Source organism: Nipponia nippon, unplaced genomic scaffold (assembly GCF_047370975.1).
Source record: "Nipponia nippon isolate SJK-2023a ecotype South Korea unplaced genomic scaffold, ASM4737097v1 scaffold_4, whole genome shotgun sequence".
In the NCBI taxonomy this organism is placed as follows: domain Eukaryota; kingdom Metazoa; phylum Chordata; class Aves; order Pelecaniformes; family Threskiornithidae; genus Nipponia; species Nipponia nippon.
This window is the reverse complement of record NW_028262358.1, coordinates 99031070-99055074: the sequence shown is the minus strand read 5'-3', so window position 1 is coordinate 99055074 and position 24005 is coordinate 99031070. Positions and strand designations below refer to the sequence as shown.

Genomic DNA, 24005 nt, shown 5'->3' with positions numbered 1-24005 from the left:
AACGTGCCATACCAATTGACTTAGATAAACACACAATTGAGGCACTGTAACATCAAAGACCTATTAGTTAAACGTGGAGTTCAGCTTTAGCCATGCCTAACAAACCCTAATCACAACTTGGCAGTAAGTTGAATGAAACTAGAAATGATCTCAATCAGTCCTTTCACCAGCTTCAAAACCAGATTTACATTCTCTTTGTAATTCGAGATGTTTTTGCCAATACAAGAACAGTAATGGTATAGTAACTTTGCCAATTTTTTGCCTATGATAAAATTTAAATAGAAGAAAGGCTCATAACTTTTAACTTCAACCCACACTGTGCAGTCTACAGAAATAACTATAAATAATGGTTCCTTGGAGTGTCTGAATACCAAAAAAGACAATGAAGAAACCCAACCAAATGATTTTTCTGTCCTGTTCCCTGAGAAAACTCCTTCCAGACCCCAGCAGTGACTGCCTGACGCACTAGCTTTCCAGTGGGATTCATACGCCCACCAACAGGGAAGAAGGGTGAGGTACCACAATGAGTTCAAAACCAAGATTTCTCCTTGTGCCATCCTGCCTTGGAGGCAACTGTTTCTCTATGTGCCACAAATTTGCCAGAGGCACTGCCAGAAGACCACGACCTCTCCCTGTCTGAATTATCATGGGTACATAGGCCACCACTGCTCAGACACCACCCTTTTGAATAAAGGCTTCTGACATCCATAGGTGTCCTGGTCTTTACTAATCAAAAAGTAAGAGACACATGAAACCCGAATAAAAAAAATGGCCTTTCAATCCAAAGCTTTATTTTTCAGTTTGTTCCCATTTGGCTAGAACAAGAGAAAAGCTTTGATTTCACCCCAGTATTTTTTTTCTTTTCCATTACTGCAAAAAGAAAACTGTTATCTTTCATTTAGCTGCTACTGAGCAGTAGGATCCAGCACGACATACACAGGGATCATTTTAAGTCCAGATCTGAAATTAATCAACGCAACTGCCTGGAAGTCTTCCATCTAATACCCACTAAGGCTAACCATCACCACAACACAAGATGTTCAAATTCCAGGCCCGCTTCCAGTACTATTTTAATATAGCCTTTACCAATAGCCATCAAAGTTTTTCTGAGTGCATTCAATTAAACTGTAGCTGAGGTTACTTGCTACTTCTAAACCCATTAGCTATATGTATATGCATAGTCAGGCAAGCAACATTAAAAGCATGTCTGCTTGTCAATATTCTTAATCATCCTAAACGCTGTTTATCTTTTCCTAGATTGCCGATTCTTAATGCTGAGTTTGTTTCTTCTACACAACAAAAACTGTTGAAAACAGTAACAGCCACGCTTCTGAACAAGGAAGTGGGTGGGAAGCAGGGGGCAACACAACCAAACTCGTATTTTCTTTTTGTTAAAGCCGGCCAACAATAAATTACGACTTACAAAACAGCAAGTCAAAACTAGCAGACCCAACTAATCTCTTTATTTAAAACATATCCCCTAGCATTTTAAGGCTTGACACTGTGTAATATTTAGTTTCTTTCTCATTCATTCCCCAAGGGTTTTCAACGTGTTACTGCAAATTAAGGCATCACTATCCCTCCCCTTAAAGAATGTATTCATGTCAGTACCTGATCAGCTGCAACATGTTTTAACATCAGAGGGATGCCACATGCACTGCCAGCCAGGAGCTTAGTGTTCAACTACATACATGGCAAATTGTCCTGGGTAAGGCTGAAACAGCTTGTTCTAAACCAGAACAGTTATTTAGCAGGCAGGGATCTAGCTTGCTCCCTGCTATACCACACTCAGAAAAACATCTGCTTAGTAATTCTGAAAGTGTACAGACTTATTGTAATAATATTTCAAAAGAAAAGTGTTGTGACCCTGGAAAATTTGCCTCTCGCTTTACCTAGCATTTATGGAGCTGTCACAGTGCTCCTTCCTTTGGGGACACATTCTTTGCTGCAGCTTCTATTCCTCCCACATGAAGCACTCAGGGTACCTACACTCTTTCTGTGCTGCATTCACTGTTGGCCTCTGTCCCTCTTTCATTTGGGGATAATAGCCATTTTCCCCTTGCTCTTTCTCTGAACTATATACAACTTAAAAAGTATAGGCATCATTAAGGTCTTGCACAAAGTTTACCAGTGCCAAAGGCCCCTTCGGATCACATCCTCACATTTTGTTAACAATACAGTAAAAAAAACCATTTTCCTCCTAACTTGTGCTCAAAATGCACCCCTTTGAACTCTATCACCACTTTCCCTCTCTGCAACATTTCTAATACTTATCATTCTCGTTAGGCGGTGCCAAAATTTGTGGACAACTGTCTGCATGTGGTCTCAGCAAGCCTTGGTATATCATTACGTGAAATGACCTCACTTGTTTTCTGTCTCAAACCCTCCACGTGTGTACTACAGTTCTGCTCGCTTGTCAGACTGCTGCCTGACCTAAACGCAGTTTATCCACTTTTTTTCCTAACCAGTCTCTTTCCATTTCGTACGGTTGCTGAAATTCACCTGAAAGTCCAAGCATAACTGGACATGCCTATGCCGAAAGTGTACAGAAGCCCAGATCAAGGACCCATGACTCTTTAATTGCTAGTCCTTCCCATAGCATGACTATGGCCATTGCGACTCACACCCTCCCAGGCCATAAATGAGCCCAGCTCAAGGGACAACGCTGACCCAGGACTGCTCTCAAGAGGCTGCACCCTGTCTGGGGGACGGAGGGGAGAGTTCAGCCATGCAGCCGCAAGCCCTGCTGTACCGCCCACCCACAGGGCCAGAGAGCAGCGGCTGGAGCCGCTTCATTTACTACACCAGACCTAACACCTGAGAATACATCTTAAAAAATATGGCTTTATCTGGGAACCGAGTGTGCAGCGCTTCCTGAACAGACGGTATTTTTCACCATACAGGCACCACTGGGACTACTCATTAAATGCTATTATCTAGTTACACAAGAACATACTGCTCTTGCTGGAATTCCTTTTGTAAGTGCTAAAAGCAAAATTACTTCTTTATTATAAAAACTGTAAGAATGAAACAATAAAATGTAGAAAGGAGGGCACACATTTTTATACAAAAAGTGCATGTCTGATGTCAATCTCCTTTTCCTATCCTCCATACTTCATTTTTTTTCCTTAGAAAGTAAGATGAGCTGGTCTGTAACCGTGCCCGTGTTTTCTGAGTATCAGTAGCCTCTGTCCTTAACAAAGTGTCTATAGGTGCTATGAAACTGTACATCTTTCCGAAAGTTATTATTTTTGTTATTTCTTAAACTCAATTTTCGGACACTTTTTAAATGAAACTGCTTGCAGTCCTTATGCACCAAAGGCTCAGGGCAGTCTGAGGTCAAAAAAAGCAGTTCGTTACTTTGGTATAAATTTTCACTTGAATTTGCTTTTCTTTAAAATAAATTTATCTGCAAAATGTAATGTAGATCTACAGTTTAGATTATTAGCTCCAATATGGCATGCAACTCCTAATGAAGGAATAGCCTTCATTCTCTATAGACACCAACTGTTTCTATATATTTTAACAATGGAATACAGTTCTAAAAAATTATTATTTCTTCTTCCTGGGAGAAAGGAAAGGCATGAACATAAGAAAATGAAAACACAAATCAAGAGCATTTACCTAAAACACAGTCTAGTGATTAGAAATACACGATTAGAGCCACAAGATGAAGACCCCAGTGTGTAGACAGCAGTATCTCTGGGAAAATCTGCGTGTTGCACGCTGATTAAAGTCAGCCTCCAACTCTGAAGTCTGGCTTATAGGTTTTTGCTATGTATGATATGATGGTATGAAAGAAACATCACGTACTTTTTAACTGCCTGAAGTCAGATTTCTTCCAACACAACACACTGAAGCAAATAACACACGTCTTCAATGAAAAATTAAGCTATAAGAGGCCAATTACATAATAGATGAGACATACAGAATATTCTTGAATCTCCTAGGCATATCTGTAGCTTTCACAAATGGCCTCATCACACATCCAAAGTAAGGTGCGGAGGTTCAAAAAAGAGTTTGAAAGCTGATATATTTAAGTAAAAACATACAATTAACAAACATGGTAATGTTCAGTATTAAAACCAACTTTTTAATTTGATCATTTTATTTGGTTTTCTGTGCAAAAACAAATATTCACACAGAGTAACAGGACGAAAAACAAAAGCCAGGGACTGCAATGGAGCTCCCTGAGGCAGTTTTTGAGGCCTGTGTGGAGCCTCATTCATTTCCCAGGGATTTAATCATGTACAGGATGTTTTAAAATGGAAGTTTTATATACTCTTTGAAAGTTCAGCCAAGTAATCTTCAATTATAAACACAGACCACTGGAACCCGCTGAAAACATAAGCAACCTTCTCACATGAAAACAAATTACATTTTCCTAAATTTGGAGGGGGAAGAAAAAAAAATAATCAAGTTGTATATGGAGTCAAACACCTCAGAGTAATTCTTTCCTCTCACTTCTGTCATTCATAAAATTACTTCCTTGATTTCAACAACACTGCAAAATCACTGGAAACTCCTTCATACTCTTAACAGAGGTAACGGAGAAAGTGACTGAAGGCTCTTACAAAAAGCTCTGACAGCCTAACCCTTGTTGCTTGAGAGAAAAGAAAACAAATACCCTGCATTTGCTCAGGTGAGCAGGTGACTGACCCGAGTGGGTGCGATCCGGCGCCTGCCCATGTCCCCAGGCTCGGCGCTGGAAGAGGATCGCTGCCAGCATGGCTGCAGGCGCACGCAGGGCAGGGAGACGGGGAGGAACCTGGCTCGCCCAGCCGCCACACACTGGCCTGCTGATCTCCGCCGAGATCCTGCGGGCACTACAGTTAGTCATGCCAGGGACATGTCGGCCTTATCCGGCTTCTCCCACACACCTTGCGGGAGCAGGGAGCCATGGGAAATCCATGCATTATTCCTGCACTTCCTCATCATATATCTTAGCTGGCTTGCACCAGAAGGTGCTGTGGGATCCTCTGGCAGGGCAGGGAAAAAAAAAAAAAAAAAAAAAAAAAAAAAAGAGACCACTACTGGCATCTGGCATCCCAGATGAAACAATTCTCACCTGCCGTAAGAGCAGGCAGGCTGTCAGCCCCACCGAGGGGAGAGGCTCCCTGCCCGCTGGCGACTGATTCACAGCCCTGCTCCTTGCCCAGCCCTCCACAGCTTCAGCAATTTCCTGAAGTCTTGAAGCTGGTGCATACTTGCAATTTAAAAAATGGCTTATGCCTGGAAAGGAGGTAATAATAACCTGCCACTCCAGTCCAGTCACCTAGAACTGGACAGCAACATCTCCCTGTCTCACAGATGACTGACTGCAGGGATCATGCTGGACCCATACGGCTTGTGTTCTCGATGGCGCATGCAGAAAAGGCCTCTCGGCCACGGTGTCCAGGCTGTGAGCACGGGGTTTGCCTGTCTGTGGTAAGGTTCAGCTAAGAGACAGCGTGGCTCCTGTCCTCCGGGAGCTGCCGGTGCTCTCGCCTCTGGTCCCCGGCTGAACTACAGCCCCTGCAGTGGTGCAGCCTACCTGCGGGCCCACATATCAGGCCCAGCCTCAGCGCACCCCCAGGTAGGTGCCTGATTCCCGGGGCTGGGGCTGCCCCGGTGCCCCCCAGTCGCCCTGCTCCTGGCCGGGGCGGTGGGACGGGCCCTGGCTGCCAGGCCCTGCCCTGCCACCCCTCCGTGGGGAGCCCCGGCTGCTGTGTCCTGACGGGTAAGCACGTGCTCTCCATCCAACCTACAGCTTACTGTCGCTCAGTACAACTGCAATTCTAGATACCAGTAACACACCAGGGTATTTCTGAGCCTTCTAGTTATGGCTGTTATAGCACTAAATGTCATCCCCTTAAAATTAGGTTTGGGCCCATTTAAATCCCTTCCAAGGCTGGCAGTCACATTCCTGCTGAAGAGCCCTGTCCCCGCTTGCACAGAGCGGATACTTCTCCTGGCCCAGGGTGCATAGTGCGTCTGTAAGGAGAGGTATCTCCAGCGAGCACAGCATACCTGGCACAGGAGGGGCTGCAACGCTGCACCACGATGGAGAGACGTGCGCCCGCAGCCGCGGGGGTGCTCCGTGGTGGCAGCACCACAGTCCCACCCCACCGCCCGGGCAGGCACACCTGGTCATCCACCCCGGGGGAGCATGCCAGCCGGCAGCATCCGCAGAAACCTCAGCCTAGCTCCTGAGACCACCTGTGATCCACAAACTCGGATCTACTAAAACAGACAAACGGAGCGTATGGAGAATCACTGCCAGAAATGTGTGCGCTTTGTTAGTATTTAACCTACTTACTGCTCAGAACACAAACCAAGCTTTAAAAGAGCTCTCTGGAGTAAAATACTGTAGTTAAAAATATCAGATGACTGTTTGGAAAGACCATTCCTATCTTGTGAGCAATAGCTGGAAATTATTATCTCTGTTTTAACGGTACAAAACAGTAAAGGAAAGAAACATAGAATCTCACTGAAATCGGTGGAAGAATCTCACTGATTTCATCAGCAAGGCAGGGTCCAAGAATCTGTAACCTCTCACAGTAAGACGACATCAGATAAGGACAGTAAACATTCCTGAGAAGGACACGGGATCCTTAGGTGGAGAAGTTATATTTACAGGAAGAGGACAAGCTAAATGGAAACTGGCACAGAAGCACACAAAATGGGGACTCTGCTCCTCGGCCACTGAATCATCTGCCTTGTGCAACGCATGTCCAAGATGCCTGTGCTTCCCCGCTGAAACACTGTGAATGAAACTAATGGTGGGCTGCCAGAAACACTGCTCCAGCATAGCAACTGCAGGTACTCAGTCATGTCCCAAGGCATTAACATTCGCACAGCCGGAGGACAGAATTCAAGTTTTTCATTATTTATTAACTGATCTGTACCGTAACTACTAGTCGCTGAGCTGTAAAGGCTGCACTGCTCTATGTAAGTGGTATAAGGCTCTGGGAAATAGTTTCCGTTATTCCATCTCATTAAGCTCCTTCATTTTTTCCCTCCTCTCTGTATCTTTCAAATTGTTTATTTTTTCAAATACTTGCCTGTGCTATGTTCATTCTTTTAGCTGCTCTGTCCTGAAGTAAAACAGCCTAGTCTTTTGCCAGCTATTTCCCTTTGTCTTGCCAATGTCGCTAAAAGAAGACTTTCTTGCTGGCATGCACCTCCTCCCTGACTGGCTACCCAGAACAGAAGCATAGTCAGAAAAAGACCTCATTGATTCAGATGCAGCTTCGTTTTACCATGGAGTTATGCACTGCCACAGCTAACTTCTCTAGGATTCAGAGCACTATGTGTTATGCTTACAGCCTCTCTACACAGCATGTGAGGACAAGGCTGCATCTCCTTGACTTGTCTGCCGTTTTACTGCCCTAGTCCCCATACCGTATGCATGTTGGCTCTCCCTAAGCTTCTTTCTGTGGTGAGCCAAATGGTCCCACAAGAGGAAATCCAAGAACAGAATTATCTGTGCAGGGTTTGCTTCCTGGAGCTGCGTTAAAACATACCAAATATGCCTCTCTCTACTTAGGACACTCCTTCAGTATTATACCAAGGAAATCATGTACCCTCGAACTTCCTTATGATATGCCCCAGGGTATACAGCACAAACTCTTTACACGTGCTACAATAAAGCCAGAAGTTGCAAGCTCTGCACAGTGAGGGACAAGTCAGTACACACTAATTAGCCCAGTGGCCAGAATACTCTCCCATGTGGTCCTCTAAGGCACAAACCTCCTTATTCAATTCAGGAACCAAAAAAAATACAAGAATAGAGAGATGCTGCCAACCAAGAGGGAACACTGAGCACAGCAATGATCTTACATCTTGTTCCTCTGCCGAGTTTTGACGCCAAAGTCAGCTTTGTCACAACAGACATGTTCTTACTTAGAACACAGAGTTAGAAATCCTCTCTTGTCAGTAGACATCTTCAACTGTATTTTAAGTAAGTTAATGTGGTGCATCCTTTAGCTTCTAGCCACAGCCACCAGTGGTTCTACAAATGCCTGTTTGTAAGACTGTGGTCACAAAAGCATAGAAAGCAGAGGGAAAGTAGCACAATTCCCTGCTCAGACTGAGAATGTTCAAGCCAGCTGGTCCCATTTTCCATAAGAATACCCTGCCATTTTACAGGAGACACATCTTAGAGTAGATCTAGGCTCCAAGCAGAAACACCGAAGAAGCTCTAGGCTTCAGGGGCTTGGTAAAGTCACACAGGGAAGAATATGGGGATCTTAGGCATTTCTCAGGTAATGCAATAGTCGATGGCTTTCACCAGCAGTGCAATTTTGGATGCTGGTCATCAGTTCTGTCTCTACCCTGCCTATACTTAAATGTTAGCAACAAAAAGGGACCGTGGAGAAGACTGGGAATCAGAACGCCAGCGACATTCTTCTCAGCAGCTTGGAAGTGCCCCATGAGAGATATGCAGGATTTGTGGAGATGTTCCTCTGAGGAAGGAGGGACACACAAGGGCCAATGAGGCATTTTGTGGCTGCAAGAAGCAGGGTATTGCCCAGGAAGAGCTAGTGTCATCTCAACAGCTGCAGTGCTATTACAAGCATAAACCACAGAGCCCACTCTCTATGTACATTCAAATGATGTAATTAATATTTTTCAAGAGAACAAGCGGAGTACTTACCTGTATTTATGAATGATGGCATTAAATAGTCTTCCATCGCGCCAGCAGGTAGTGAAATTTTCACAACGGATTCCAGCATAACCCTCGGTTGTCTGCTGTGACCACAGGAGCAGTCTCTCTTTAGCAGACATGTCCTCTGACTCTCCAGTAACATGGATATCAGATATCTAAAATACAGTTAATATAAGTATTACAATTACATATAACACATTATAATGTTTAAAATATTGCAGAAAAGCACTCTGCATTACCGAAGAATTTTCTGTCTGATATTTGCATACATAAATATGATTATTCATGTACTGTATTAATATTCTTTCATGTCATATCCTTATGAACTCTTAGTGTCTTCAATATGAAATACAAAATTCGTAGCTTCACATTTTCTTCAGTTAGCCAGTTCTCAGCCTCTCAATTTCTGGGGACAACGTAATGCTATTACATAATGAAAAATACTTACCTATGTCTATGTTATGTTGATAATGTGGATAATAATCTATTTTTATGTATTACACCTATTACACATAAATGTTATATAATTATATAAAATACAATATATTTTACATGTATATATTCACACCTATCTAATACGCATATTTGTATTAGACATATTTTATTTAGCTACAATGTTCCTCTCTTAAAAAAGGTTAAATTACAATATATGCTATTCTGGAATTCAGTAACAAAACAGTTACTTATCATGAAAATGGACAATAACGGCTTTAGGACAAAATTTTCTGAGAAGCATTTTAGGAATGATAGAAGGACTGAAAGATTATAAATTAAAATTTTGCCTGATACAGAAGGTTTGGTTTTATATTATCTAAGCATTATCAACTTCATGTCAGGAAAAGCAGGAAAGCATTGGAAATTTTATATACAGACACTACCTTCTGGTACATTAAATTCTCCCCTAATGAAGTTCAGTCAGTTTGCTTAGAAAACTATCACTTTATAAATATGAAGCAGACATTTCCCTAATTTGCACATGTATTGTTTGTACCTCATGTTAGGGAAATTGTACTCAGTGTAAATCTGAACTGCAAGATAGCACTTTCTTTATCAAGGCATGTCTTCTTTTTGTTCTATTACATATTGTCTTTCTTCTAAATGACCACCTTTTACCACTTATCCAAACAACAATAGGTTAATATTTTATTACGAAGAACACCAAGAACCCAGGTACCACGAGGCACTACAGAAGGACCCATGTACCGTAGCTCAGACATAACAAAAACCAGGCTGAGGTGCTTAGGCATAGGCAAGAGGGCTTGAGACAACACCAAGATTTGTGGGTGGACACCAAGCATCCCCATGAGCCCACCTGGAAGAGGCCGCAGAAGCCTACACCCAGCATGGCAGAGTGAGAGAGGTCTCTTCTGCCTCTGGAGCCAGCCTGAGGCCAGGGCTCAGGGGACGTTTGCCCACAGACAACTTCAGGGGCGAGGTACGTGCTCAAGTTAAGCTGCTGAAGAGGCCTAACTCTGAGGTTGTGCCAATTCCAGCAATCCTATTCTAGTGTAACCCAGGGAGCTACGTTCATAAGGTCAGATGGGACGGTCATAACGATGCCTCCTGGCCTTGAAACCTCTGCACACAAAGGTATCTTCTGTCTCGGCTCTTCCTGGGGGAATTTGGACAGGCTAGGCTGGAAATTATGCGTTTTTCCTCACATTAAAGCCACGCAAAACACAGTGCCAGGCATAAAGAGATGTAGCTTTCCTACCGATGCTGCTATGTCAATGCCTAACAGGGGGTGGTGGAAAGCACTAGGAAGCAGGGGACTAAAGGAAGAGCCTTGGAGATGTCAGGGCAATGTAGCTGCTGCAGTGCTCTCTGTGATTTCTGTTTAACCACCTTTCACGCTTCCAGGGGACAATGAGCATTTACAGCTCATTTACAGTAAATTTAATGCAGGGAACAAATTAATTTACATTATTTTCTATGCAAGTATCCGTAAAACACCAAGTTGTGAAAGTAGTTCTTCAGATACTTATCACAGGCCATCGTACCAGCTGGCTCTAGGTAAGGGAAAGATACAGGCGCCGATGCTAGAAAGCAAAGTAGTTTTAACTTTTCAACTAGCCCATAAATATCTCTGAAGATCTGACAGCATTTTTTGCATACTATTGTCTCCAGCTTCAACACTGCACATTTTTAAGAAAAATCAAAGAGAAAAAAAAAATCCCTTTTTTGTTTAAAACACTGAAGAGAAACACATGCAGCTGTGACTGTTTATAAAATTCTAGGTATCAAAATCCTGCATGGAGTATTTACTACACGAAATCACACAAAATACAGACAATATGAGTCTTGTAAGTGAAGACAACAGGGAATCCAATGTGGCAAAACATCAACTTAAAAATCTCTCTGAAAATTTTCTTGTAAAAATCTAGGAAACTCATCTGCAGTGTAAGATTTCCTTTCTGTTGCTTACCTTTGTTCTTTGGTATTTCAAAGCAAGAAAGCAAACAAAATATTTTTTCAGTAGCTGTAGTTTCTATTCATCACAGAACAACCCGACCACAATATAAATTAAGTCAACCATTTACCACTTATCCGGACAACACTTCTGAAAGAGATGATGTCATCTGGAAGTGCCAGATGTCTAGCAAAAAAAAAAAAAAAAAACAAAACCCCAAACCCTATCATTTTTTCCCTGTCATTTTCAGAAAGTCCTCTGTGTGTAATCCTGAAGTATCACATTTTTAATATATTCTAACTAAGCAAGCTAACAATGTAATTTGCTAATGGCCATTCCTTACTGCTAAGTTCAAACCTTTAGCGTCCTTCACGGTTAATTGACCTGTGATGGCTATGTGCATTTCAGACTGCAGAGAGTGCAAACACAGCATATTTGAGTGCACATGAGAGTCCTCTGGCAACAAGTGATTTCAGACATCAGGGCAACTTCTGAAAGTCGTACTTGCATCTGTTGTTACATGCAAACAACATTTGTAGCTATGGACGCAAACACAAGGAGAATATTTCTTATTCTGAAAGTGACCACCAGGCAAGCTTGCAATCCAATTTTTGGATAGCTAAAACATGAATTTAGCTCATTACCCTAAGATCAACAGGATTTCGATCCAAATTCTTTCCTCAAGCAAAAGGAACAGACTAGACTGTGTTTAAAAACTGAAATTGCTTTTGACTCATGGAGGTAGCCCGTTTCACTACAGGTTAAGGAACGCTAACATTAGCCTGACACCTGAAACAGTCTGCGCACTTCTGTCCTTTAAATAAAGTATTTCAGATCCCAAGGCTAAGATTTCAGACTTTTTCATAAACACTGAATTCATAGTTAAAAAGTATAAAAATACGCTGAGGGAAAAGGTGAGTCAAAGAGCTGCATTTTATTACACTTACAAATATGAGCCCTACTTTGCAAGATGCCTTATTAACTTGGAACTACTCAACAAGTAAAATACTACCCCCACAAAATAAGGTGTCAGAGATAGCACATCTTTCCTTTGATAACCCCATAAGGACAGTACAGACACTCATCTACTAACTATGCATTATCATCAATATTTATAATATCACTTGCCACAGGAAAGAAAAAGGACTACTAAATTAGGAATACTAGAACAGAAAATAAGTTAAGGGACTATCACATCTTTTACTGTTCAAATTTTGTCCTTCAAAGCAAACAGTCTGTGTGAACCTTTCATTCTTACATCCCACAAGCCTATCATTTACCCACTAGAATCTGTTACTAGAGGACATTTGTTCCTTGAGCATGGAACAAATTCTTGAGTTTGCATGAGTTTGAACAGTTGTTTGCTAGAGATCCAGTTCTCCAAATTATCTCAAAGCCTGTGATGCAAGTGATGCAAGAAAAAGAGACAGAGGTAATTCTCTGGACAGCCCTAGTATCTCAGGACCAAAATTGTCACTAAATATTCTATTTCTCATTTCTAACTGGGAGAACTAGTTCACCTCTGCTACTGTTAGTGTTTTTTCTCTGCCTGTAAGTTTGCTCTGCATCACACAATATACAAAATCCATACACCAAAAAGCCTCAAGCTCTTTGCTTGCACTGATTTCAGCGATGTGGTTTTCAGTCCAAAGAGCAGAGAAGATCAGAGAAGACCTTCCAGAAAAGATCAACAGCACTGCTGGATTTCTGTGCCTCATTTTTTACAGTGCAAACAAAAGAAGAGCAAGACTGGTGTAGTCAGTGAGGAGTCTTCCCTCCAATTCCATCTTATCCCAAATGTTTTGAAGCAAGTCTCAACTTGACATAATGTACTTAACTGCACATGGGCTAAAGATGTGTGACGTATAATGAAATGTATCCTGATGTCAGCTAGCCCTAAACCAGAAAAGTCTGAAGAACAGAAAGAAAGAAGAGAAAAAAGAATACATGAATATGGAGAGATTTTGAAATGCTATTTTCCACCTAAGCTAAGTAGTTAGTTATGTGTTGTGTTTGAAAAGGACTGTTGACAGCATGTTGGGGGAAGTCTAGTTATACAAATGGAATTTGAACTTGCATGTGATCACAAGAAGTCATCTCCCCTGACGTTACAGTTCGACTTTGTGAGTTTCCATTTGGCCATAAATTCACATGCTCCTATCCAGCTCTTGCAAGGCTCTGTGGAGCTGCAACACCCTTCAAAAAATATTGGATCAGTTGAAGCATATCGAAAGAGAAAAACAAGAATGACAAGGATCTAAAAATACATGACCTGTTAGGGAAGATTGAGAAATTCAGTTTATTTAGTCTAAAGTAGGGAAAACCAAGGCGAGATGTGATAACCGTCTTCAAATATGTAAAATGCTGTTGCAAAAAAGATAATAAATCAAGTCTTCTGGGAATGGGAAAAGAGCTAACGAATTTAAAATAAGCATACATGTTTTCAGCTAAAACCACTTTTTAATACAAAAGACAGCTAAGCACTAGAATAATTACTCAGGAAGCATGTGAAACCACCCATAAGGCAGACACAGAAGAACAAGTATCAGTCAAGAATGGTTTTCATTAAGTTGTCTTGCCTTCAGGTACAGAGATGACCTAGATGACCTGTCCAGAGCCTTCCCAGCCCTAGTTTTGTAGTTCCATCAATAATTACAGATCTCCTTCATTCACCAGCCTTTAAGGTGGATTGCATCAGCTTCTTGTGAGTATTACAAGGAAGCAAACAATACTGTGCCAATAAAGCAAAACTGACTTTTGCACCTTTGCCCTGCAAATCACATTCCAGAAGACCAACTGGCATCTCTCCCTCACTTAACTGTACTACATGAATAGATAATACAAGATTATATGATGGTGGACATAGCTGGAAGGTGCCTTGTTATCTTACAACTATTTGCAATAATAACTGAAATAATGAACAGATGACTACTTAGTCAGAAGTGTTCTACTGAATATGCTGATTACAAATAATCTACATTTTTTTATTTAAAAGCAAGTGTATTGCCTTCAACCTGACTCAAATATGTGGTTTTTTTCCTTGCAGATTATTATTAGTACTGTAGATGAGGTAAGAAATCCACTGTATCAGACACTATGTAGAAGCATGGCAAAAAAACAGCTGAGGAACCTGCAGCCCAGACAACAGCTGAGTACTGGAAGTAGATGAGTGATTCTGTTTATATATTAGACATTTTTTTTCTGGGAAACATTTACCTCCATAAACCAGAACTGAAACTACCACAAATTAGACTGGAAGAATAATGATAATGATTGATAACGTGATACACGTAAGTCATTGGTTTTGACACAAGCTGACAACCACCAAAAACTGGTGGTAACACCAGCTGCTATCTCTCTTTTACTGATACTGAATGAAAACCATGGCTTGTTTCCACACAGGAGACATCAAATATCACAGCACCACTATCCCCTGTAGAGAAGCCAGAACTACAGCCTTGATTTTCTACTCTACCTGCATTGTGCTAAAACATTACTGAGAAGGGGTCTGCTGCGGGGAGCCTCTTTCAGTCTTGATTCACAACTTCTTGACCTTAATGCAAACTGCCAGCTGCCCTAGGACAGCCCTGAGTTAGAACAGTATCAGAGTGCATCTTGCTCAAGGAAGTCATCTTCCTGTATTAGGACCAAGGGCTGTAGAAATTAGGCTCCAGCAGAGAGTAAAAAAACTTTTATTTCAAAGCTACTGGTGAGCAGTGAGGAATGAAGCTTCAGAACATCCTGCTCACCTGAATTTTGCAAATAGGAAAACAGAGGTAATGAGGTAGCGTGTATTTGAACACAAAATCATAATTGTTTTACATGCGCCGGAAGATGTGCCACAGAGACAAACTGAAAGGATATATCCCAGTAGTGGGGACTATGCTGTTCCAGAGGGTAAAATGTCATATCTCTGTTACAGTGCAAATTAGCCAGCTGTACCAATGAATTTCCTCTGGTGTCTGTCTCTCAGTTTGAAAAGCGAACACGCTTTCAAGTATCAGCCACATCTGAGGCACTGTGTAAGCTGAGAGTACATTACAGCGTGGATAAGCTGACAAGGTGAGCGGCGGCTACTGATCTCTGTAATTACGGCAAAGAAAATGGTAAAAACTGAGACTGGTAACTGCAAACCTTGTATATTAGCTCAGGCTGATAACAGGAACTTTGTGGATTTGTATAAATAACAGCTTTGCTCTTTTATATTGAAATATCAAACATTCAAATACTTGTTTAGCTCTCAAATGCAATCAAAAGGAAAGTGGTCATGACTTTGTAAAACAAGCTAGAGTCTGAAATCTAGTCTTCTTCCCAGATCTGTTTTCAGGTTAAAGCTAGGTGCTCTTAAAATTACTTAGACACAGAATCTTGGGTGGAGAAAGGGAACTGAACTGAAAACTAGATTTTTCACCAACTCAGGCATTTAGCCTGATCTGTCAGTAGATTTCATATTCATATCATTATGCAGTGTTTTATCGATACCACCAGCACAAGTCTCAGTACTGATGTAGGTGCTCAGCAAAAGCTTCATTTTTCTTTCCCCCCTTCCCCCTGTGGTAACAAGGGGTATATGCCTCATTAGAGTAATAACTGCAGCAATATTAGAAGCTGTATTTCTCTGATTACACAGGAAAAAGCAGCCATGCTTGGCTGAACAAACAAGGCCTGATACTCTTTTACTCAGTAATGATGTTTTGTTCAAATCAAAGAACATCCCTAAGCTGTTCCTGAATTCCAGCTAAGATTAGGAGGGCAAAGATCTCCGTGTGTATTAGGAGGCCATTTGTACTAGTGTGTACTGTGTGTTGTAATTGGGTGTGTTATCTGTACTTAAACACTGAGCTCGGAAAAAGTATAATTTGATTCCTGTTACAAAAGTAAATTACATAAACGACAGAAGCGTAGTTACTCTTTGCTGGAAAGAGTACCTTTTGCACATGGCCATTCCCTCTGTTCACTCAACTCAAAGCTCAGATGTCCCTGTTGAGCAAGGGAAATCAGTTTTGGACCAGATCCTGGTATTAGCATTTGACCCACACCTACGGATTTCAGCTGTGCTGAAGATAAGTGGGGCAGAACCGGTAATATGGATTGAATTGGTAAGCATGAACACCAACAGACAAAAACTTGCTTTCCTTCAGATACTCTGCAACTAAGCTCGTACTTTGGTTTCTTCTGTTGTAAAAGGAAAATAATCCTACCCTCAGAGGAAGACGGAATTTCAATAATTAATATTAATAGGTCATATAGACAGTTTGGGAGGAAAGACCTTTTAAAAGAAGTGTAGAGCATTATTAACATGATTTATGTTCACTTTTTCTATTTCAAGCTGCCTACATATTTCTGTCATTCTTCAGTTCCTATTGGCCATAACTGAAAAGAATTAGAAATATTCCTTTCCTTGATACAAGACCCAAAGGAATTACAAGACCGTTGAGAGTTGATAAGAAAATTTACTGCAGATATTGAATGTGAACTTGAACAACTCTCTAAAATTCACTCCACCTTCTAGAACCATTTTAACATGAAAATCTTTTTCCTAAATTAGGAAACAAATCAAACTACAGACAGCAAAACAGCACAAAGATACATCAACACTCCTGAAGTATAGAGGTATTACTTTATCTGTGAAAAAGATGAAATAATATGTTCTGTCCTACAACTACCTGTAGGACCATAGCATATGTAAAAGGCTTATATACAGCAAAGTGAAGATATTTTTGTAACAGTAAAAATACTGTTTCAATACTTACTCTGAGCTAACTTTCAAAGATAATGTACTGTGCCAAAATATTTACCTTGCTCCTGTTTGGTGGAATGCTAAATAATGCCTTTTCTTTTGGCAATTGGGAAAGCACAGCATCAGAAGAATAAAACCTCTTTTGTTCAAGCAGCAGATCGCTTTTGCTTTCAGAAAGAAAGTGATGCAACTTTTCAGATTTATTGCTTTCTGGGACATCTTCAACAATTCTGCAAGAAGTTAGGTTTAACCCAGTTTCTTCATGTTGTCTGCCTAAAATGTGGATAGCAGAATCCAAGCTGGCTGCTTTTCCATAACAAAGACCACTAGATTTCTTCAGGAATGCTAATTCTCTCCTGTTGCTATCCTCCCAGTATTTCCTCTTCCATGTACAGCGTTTCTCTGAACTGCTCTCGTCTTGTTCCTTTAACCATGTCTCTGTTTCATCAGACTTGGTGAGCCTCTGATTATCACCATGAAAACTGTCCCCACAAAGAGAATCACTCTTTGTTTCACCCAGTAAAACTTCTGCTTTAACAACATCGGCCAAAAGGTCTGTACTCACGGGCAGAGCATTACCAGCCACTGTCACTCTCCGGGGGAAGGAATCAGTCAATCCCACGCCCTTGGGACAATTCTCGGTGTTTTCCGAAATCCCCACTTCACACTGGCTTTTTTCTTCATTTTCTTTAACCTGTACTGAATCTGGTCCCTCGTTGGTTGATTTCTTTCTCCTTTTTTTTCTGAAATATTTTCTTCCAGGGGAACGTTTAGCTGGACTTAAGGGAGCTTTGGCAGGATCTAAACACTGTTCTTCCTTTTCAGCCCTCACACATCCACAGACATTCCCCATTTGGCTTTCGGTAACTCACAGTCGCACCGTCTCATTCATTCCAGTGTATTTACATACACTTAAATCCTCCTCAGAAAGTTAAGAACTGCTGTTTGCACCGTAATTTCTTCCAGACTTCACGTCCATCCTTTTCAGTACGTAGCCATTTTGCCTATGAGAAGTGCACACGCAATAAACGTTGTGGCACGGTGCCCAGGCAGGGCCTGTGTCTGATTAGACACTGTGGCTTATTTCTGGCCACCAATCCTCTTAAATAAACATCACCGCTTCAGCGCTGGGCTGTAATGCCGATGGCCTTTCACAGAGATGACATAGCATTTATGAGCAACAGAAAATTCTTACATGCATTTTAACTTCCCGTTTCATTTAGTAACTCCAGCAAGATAAAGTAGAAAAATATGCAGCAACCTTTGAAACTATTAGCTACACTGCAAATCCAAAAGTAAGCAGCGCAGCAAATAGCAGGGATGTAGTTAGCAGATTTGGTTTGCACTTCATATGTTTTTATTACGTATCCAATGATCCACAAAAGGGAAGATTAAAGTGAAGGACTAGAGATTGCTCTGACAGCTTGTTGGGGGTCAAATTTTTATTTGTACGTGGAGTTTTCATAGCAGCTGACGTAATTTTTCACTGATTTGTCAGCTATAAATAATCTGCTGCTTCACTACTATCACACAAGCATAACGGCTTGCTCAGGGCAGTGGTGCTGTGTACTGGAATTTTGCAGCAGACTTAAAACTTCTGCCAGATAAAGGTGAAACAAATCATAACAGCCAGTCTGTCTAGAAAACTGTCCACAAAGTTACTGTTTATAAAAACGGAGCTTTATCCTCCTCCGATGCTCCTATTCTGTAGGCATCTCTGTGTAGCTCTGAATATAACAGCCAAGAAGCATCTAGCTACATATGAAAACTAAGTAGAAATATAAACTATTAAAATGCAAGCAAGTCTAATCACCAGCATACTTGGTTTGAAAAAATATCTGTGTTTTGAAGGTTCAGCTTCATTTTTGTTACCAGTGTACAAAACCTACTAAAACCAACACGCATCAGCAGGGGTAGATGTGTACGGTTTCTCATGCTGAGAAAGAGCTACCAAGTGACTGGCCAAGCATTATCAGGTGTTACCATTGAGTTTGCCTCATTTATTTGAAAAGGAATTGCAATAATGAAACCCAGAGACTGTATTCCCCAGCGGCCAGTTCCACCGAAGCATTCTATGACATTTTACTGACAGAATCTAGAACGAATAATACAGCAAAGAAGTAGGATCAGCCTCCAAAGAATTTCCAAGAACACGGATGCTCGTTGCTGACCACTCTCAGGGCACTGCGGTAAAATTTGACAGTAACGCTTAGAAAATTTCATACCATAACACTAAGGGACTAGAAGGCTGTTACAGAATACCCTCTACCACCGATAGACAGGCAACTACATACAGGCACAATGCTAACATGTTTCTTTTCGAAATAGATGTTCATGCCACGACCACGCTCTCTTTCATGGCCTCAATCTGTATTTGCATTTGTAGTATGCTTAACATACAGGTGCAGTTGTGACATTTGCTCCCTTTACTCACAGTAAAAAGCTGTATTCTTGTCAGCTTAGAAAAGCGACTTTCAGTCAAGGCCCAGAGGACTCTGATTTAAAACACACATCCACATGGGACTCAGTTGGGTCCTGACTTGCCCTGCCCCCCCTTAATTAATAGAAAAGCACATAAAAAGAAAATTATAGTCTTTGTAAATGATATCGCTGTGTTTGTACAAACAAATGGCTTTTATGCTTGAAAATATACCTTTCTCCTCTCTCATCAGAAAAGAACATTCAGGACTTTGCAGTGCAACGGACCAAGATTGATTTAATTTCACACAGATATAGCTCCTGGTTTAATAGTAACATGTCTAATAATAATAATGTATAGTAAAATATATTATAGTATAATAATATTGAAACATTACATTAGGTACTCTTACAAAAAAAGACTTATTATGACTATCCTGATAAAGCAGAAATTATGTAAAAGGTTAAAGACAAGAGTGTCCAGCATTTGAATGAAAAATTGCAAGTTTTCATGCTATATTAACTGTCTAATCGAAAAGTATTAAAGTAAATATAGCCTAACACTAGTACATTGCCAATGTTGTTGTTCATCCACAAATTTCACAGAAGTTAAGAATTTGCTTAAAAATACTGCAAATTTAAATTTGCAAATGCATATTTAAATTAAGACACACAGGCACTGAGGTTTCTAAACAATAATTGTATTAGAGTATCTGAGTTTTAATAGAGTGTGATTTAATACATACTTTTTTTTAAACTGCTTACATGTTTATCAATCAGCATAATACTGTGTTCTTCCAAAGAGAAAACGTCCCTGAAGCATTCTGTTATTTCAAAACTCCTGTTAGAACTGGTGTCACTCTGACTGTCATAAAAATATCAAATCAAATGTAATTCAACATAGGTCAGAAGAAACACATACTGTTATTTTACAGCCGACAATCTGTGTTTTGTAATGTAATCAGTAATTTAGAAAGTCTCTGATTTTGCACATTCTCTTTCATATATACCTTAAATCTGGCTTATTTTTTTTTCTTAAGTAGGTAATTCACTTTTTCAGAAAATCAGGTGCTTCTGAAGTGGAATTAAAAAATTGAGGCAGCAAAAATACAAGAATCAGTTCTGAAACACTGGTTACAGGCTCAGTGCCCCCAACAATCCTGGACTGCTGCTGCATATTCCAGGTCAATTTAGTTAAATACACAGGGTATATCTGCAGCTATTCCTAGAATTTAATAATTTCTAAATATTACCTAGGAATAAATGCATTCCAAATATATCTCTACAGATTATTAGTGGTATTTGTGCCTTTCAATCTTCCTAGAAATAGCTAAGAAATATGTATTTTTTGATACTTAATAATCAATTTAGCAATACTTACCAACTGTTCCTGAGTGAGAAGGCTATCACCTCTCTTAACAATTCTTTCTGCTGTTCCTTGTTTTTCCATGAACCAAAAAGTAACTTTGAAGTCACTTTAACTTTTTAAGTCATTTACGCTCTTGAACCAAAGAAAAGATCAAGGACAAAAGAATTGACAAATTGCATTTATATGGGTTGTGCAAAATCATATTCCATATTAAGGGAAGATGATAAATGAAAGTGTGAGTAACTAAAGACAAAATGACCACTTTCAGCTAATTGAAATTCTATAAAGTCATAACTTTGGTCTCAGCAAGGGAAGAGGCAGAGACAACAAGATTAAACTGGAGATTCAGAAAAGGGAAACTGAAATTTCTTCTAAAATCTGTCTGCTAGAGCAAAGAAATATGATACTCTAAAGCATCAAAATAGACTACCACTGAAGCCTAGGAGAACCACCTAGAGCAAAGACCCAACCACACCAGGGGCTTTGTCCAACACCTGACTAGACCCAAATGGAAGCTCTGCGCTGACTAAAGCCAACGCTCCAGATGATAGAAGCTAGATTAAAAATACTGTAACGGATTATTATATTTCTTTTAAAACAAACAAACAACGAAAAACCCAAAGATACAAATTTATACCCACCAATGCTGGAAAGTTTTAAGGGGAGATTAGCAGAAGACTTTTTCTGGCACATAAACCCTTAAGAAGTATAACATAAATATAGGATTAGACCAACACTCGTCTGCAATTTGATCTGTCTTAGAGGCTTCTTAATCACAAACAAAAGGTTAACATTAAGACATGGCAAACAAAAGATCAACATCGATACATGAAATTGCTCATGCAGATTTGTATGAGTTTGCATTTAACCATAGATTTCTGTAACTTGTCAAGCATGTCTGTGACTGTGGAATGCATTATGCTCTTAACACGGGACAGCTGTATTACACATTAAAGCAGCAACGTTGTTGAGTATCTGCATATTTGTTAGTCTGCACAATGCTGAGACCATTCATCCTTTGTACACTGCTGATTTATGCTTTATCATTTGTTTTATATAATTAGCAAATGCAGTAAAGGAAAGGTTATTTCACTTTGCCAACCAAACTGCACCTGGTATCTTTTATCCTAGAATAACATGATCAAAAGCCTACTAGAAATACATTTCAGGCAGGTTTGGGTCGAAGATCCCTTCCCCCTCTTTTTTTTTTTAATGTTGTTTATGCAACACAGCAAAAGCAATGGAGCATTTAGCATAAATGGGGCATGTCATTTCACAGTACTAAAACAGAATACCAGATAACCAGCAAGCATTTTGTTGCACAGCCCAAAGGTCACATGCAGAGAGATAAACATAAGTCAAAGAGAAAGTGAAAATTAAAGCAGCACAAGATAGAGAACAAGGTAAAAAATAAAGGCTTGCCAGCACACAATACAACAAAGGTTATATGTGGAGCTGTTAGAGCTGTCCTGACAACTGCTGCTTAAAATCTCAAAAGAGCTGTTCAGCTTCCAGGTACCACTGAGGTACCAAAAGTCATGACCCTGAACAGGAGAGGTTTTATACCCAGTGAGATGGCTTACAGAAAGAGGAATTCATTCCCTGTTGATGGATTTATGGGATTAAGGACGAAGAGAATCAAACGGATGAGCTAACTGCTCATAAATCTTATCCTGCTACAGACAGCCCACTATTTGTAGAGATAAAGTCTAAATATGACTCTGCAGTGAGCCTTAATGCCTCTCGTCCTTCCTGTAATTCAGATTAGTCCCAGAAATTCCAAGAAATCCACACTCATTTTCTTACCTGAGAGTTAGCAATTTTTTTTTTTTTTTAAATTACTGAAGAACCCTGGAAAAGGTAACTAGCAGCTCAGCTGAGGAATGAAATACAGGAAGAGTATGCCCCATCATATGCTGAATGACAGCTCTGCTGCAATGGCTGATGACTGGGAGTTGCAGCTCCCAGGTGGACTACAGTTCACCCTACAACCGCTTGTAGTCAGAGATTAGACAACTGGCCGCATAGCTCCATCTTTAAATCCTTGAGAAGACCAGACCTTGAACTATTCTAGCTATTTTAAAGCAGAGGCAGATTAAACTTCAGACCTTGGGCTCCAAGACCCATGGCCTGGGCAAGACCTGATTGTCTCCCCCACCGGGGGAGGGTGAGCGAGCAGCTATGTGGTACCTTGTCGCCGACCGGGGTTAAACCATGACAGCAAGCTTCAGAGCCAGCTGCTGCCAGCCAGCTGCTCCCAGCAGGAATAGGTGCCAGGAACACAGCGAGTGAAGGCCAGACCCAGCGCTCTCCACTTCACAGTGCCACCTCAGGAAAGAGAGGAGGACAGCAGGCAGCATGTCTCTCGTGTGGTGACCCCATCATGGACTTAACAGCAGAGCAGCTGAAGCAGAGGGAGGTGCATGGGTCCCAGAACATCCCATTATCCCTCTGCCTTCTGCACGTCATTCACTGGAATGGGCCACCACAACTGAGCTGTCTCCTCCTCTGGCCAGAGCCTTCACAACCAACACAAGAGCACTTCAAAATGACTACCTGCATTGCAGGCTCTGAACACCTAACTGCGGTAAGGGGTATCAGGAACTTGAGAAATGGCTGGGTAGCTGTCCTTTATCTCAGCCAAGTCATCTACGAACAAATCCAGCCTTCTTACCTTTTTGCCCATCACAGGTAAAAGTTTAACTGCTGATCTGCTAGACCAAATGACCAGTCCATAGACTGCCTCGGGGCAGACTGATAAAGAATGAATTTTGCATGAAGGCATATGGGGAGTCAGAAGAAAAAAAAAAAAAAAAGTATTTTCTGGCTGACAAGAGAAATATGAAGAGGTTACATGTGGCCCAAGGAGGCCTGAGGGAAAGCACTCGTCTGGCCAGAGGGGGCTGGATGGTACTGTGACATCTGGAGAGAACAGTTACCAACCTGAGCCTTGCAAAACAGCACCCTGCAAAGAGGCCTGACAGCAGGGAGCTGGGGAGGGCGGAAGGAAAAGCGTTCCACGGCAGTTCCTGAGCTGCAAAACGACGATGAAACTGAAATAGGAAAAGTCTATTGAACCCTGACTTAGAAGCTCCAGAAATTTTTTAAGGTCTGAATTCAGAAAGGCCTAATTTTGGATGCCTTAAAGTTTCAGGTTTTGCTTTGGTTTGGCATGTTTTTTTCAACTAACTGCAAATTATTCTAAATATTTAACATCTGTTAAATTAAAGAACGTTTGCAGTGGTTTGAAAATAAATTATCACCAATTTTCATAGAAATTATCTTACTAAAATTGTGGTTACTTACTGAGGCCAAATTCTGCTTTCATTTATAGTTGCCCTCCAGTGTCATCAGTGAAAATGTACTGGGTGTTGAAGGAGTCCATTCAAGTATTAATTTGGATATTTATAATACAGCC

At 40.8% G+C, this 24005-nt stretch overlaps 1 protein-coding gene across 14 annotated transcripts in view; it reads right to left on the bottom strand.

Moving 5' to 3' along the window:
• Positions 1-24005, bottom strand: part of DST (dystonin) — a 315735-nt gene that overhangs the window by 162578 nt on the left and 129152 nt on the right. For 13 of the 14 annotated variants that reach the window (XM_087774769.1, XM_087774770.1, XM_087774782.1 and 10 more), the window contains one exon: positions 8639-8805. In XM_087774769.1, the coding sequence (XP_087630895.1) occupies positions 8639-8805 (167 nt within the window). Of the gene's footprint in view, positions 1-8638; positions 8806-16858; positions 17783-24005 lie in introns of those variants that run through there. The other variant, XM_087774773.1, reaches the window with a different exon arrangement.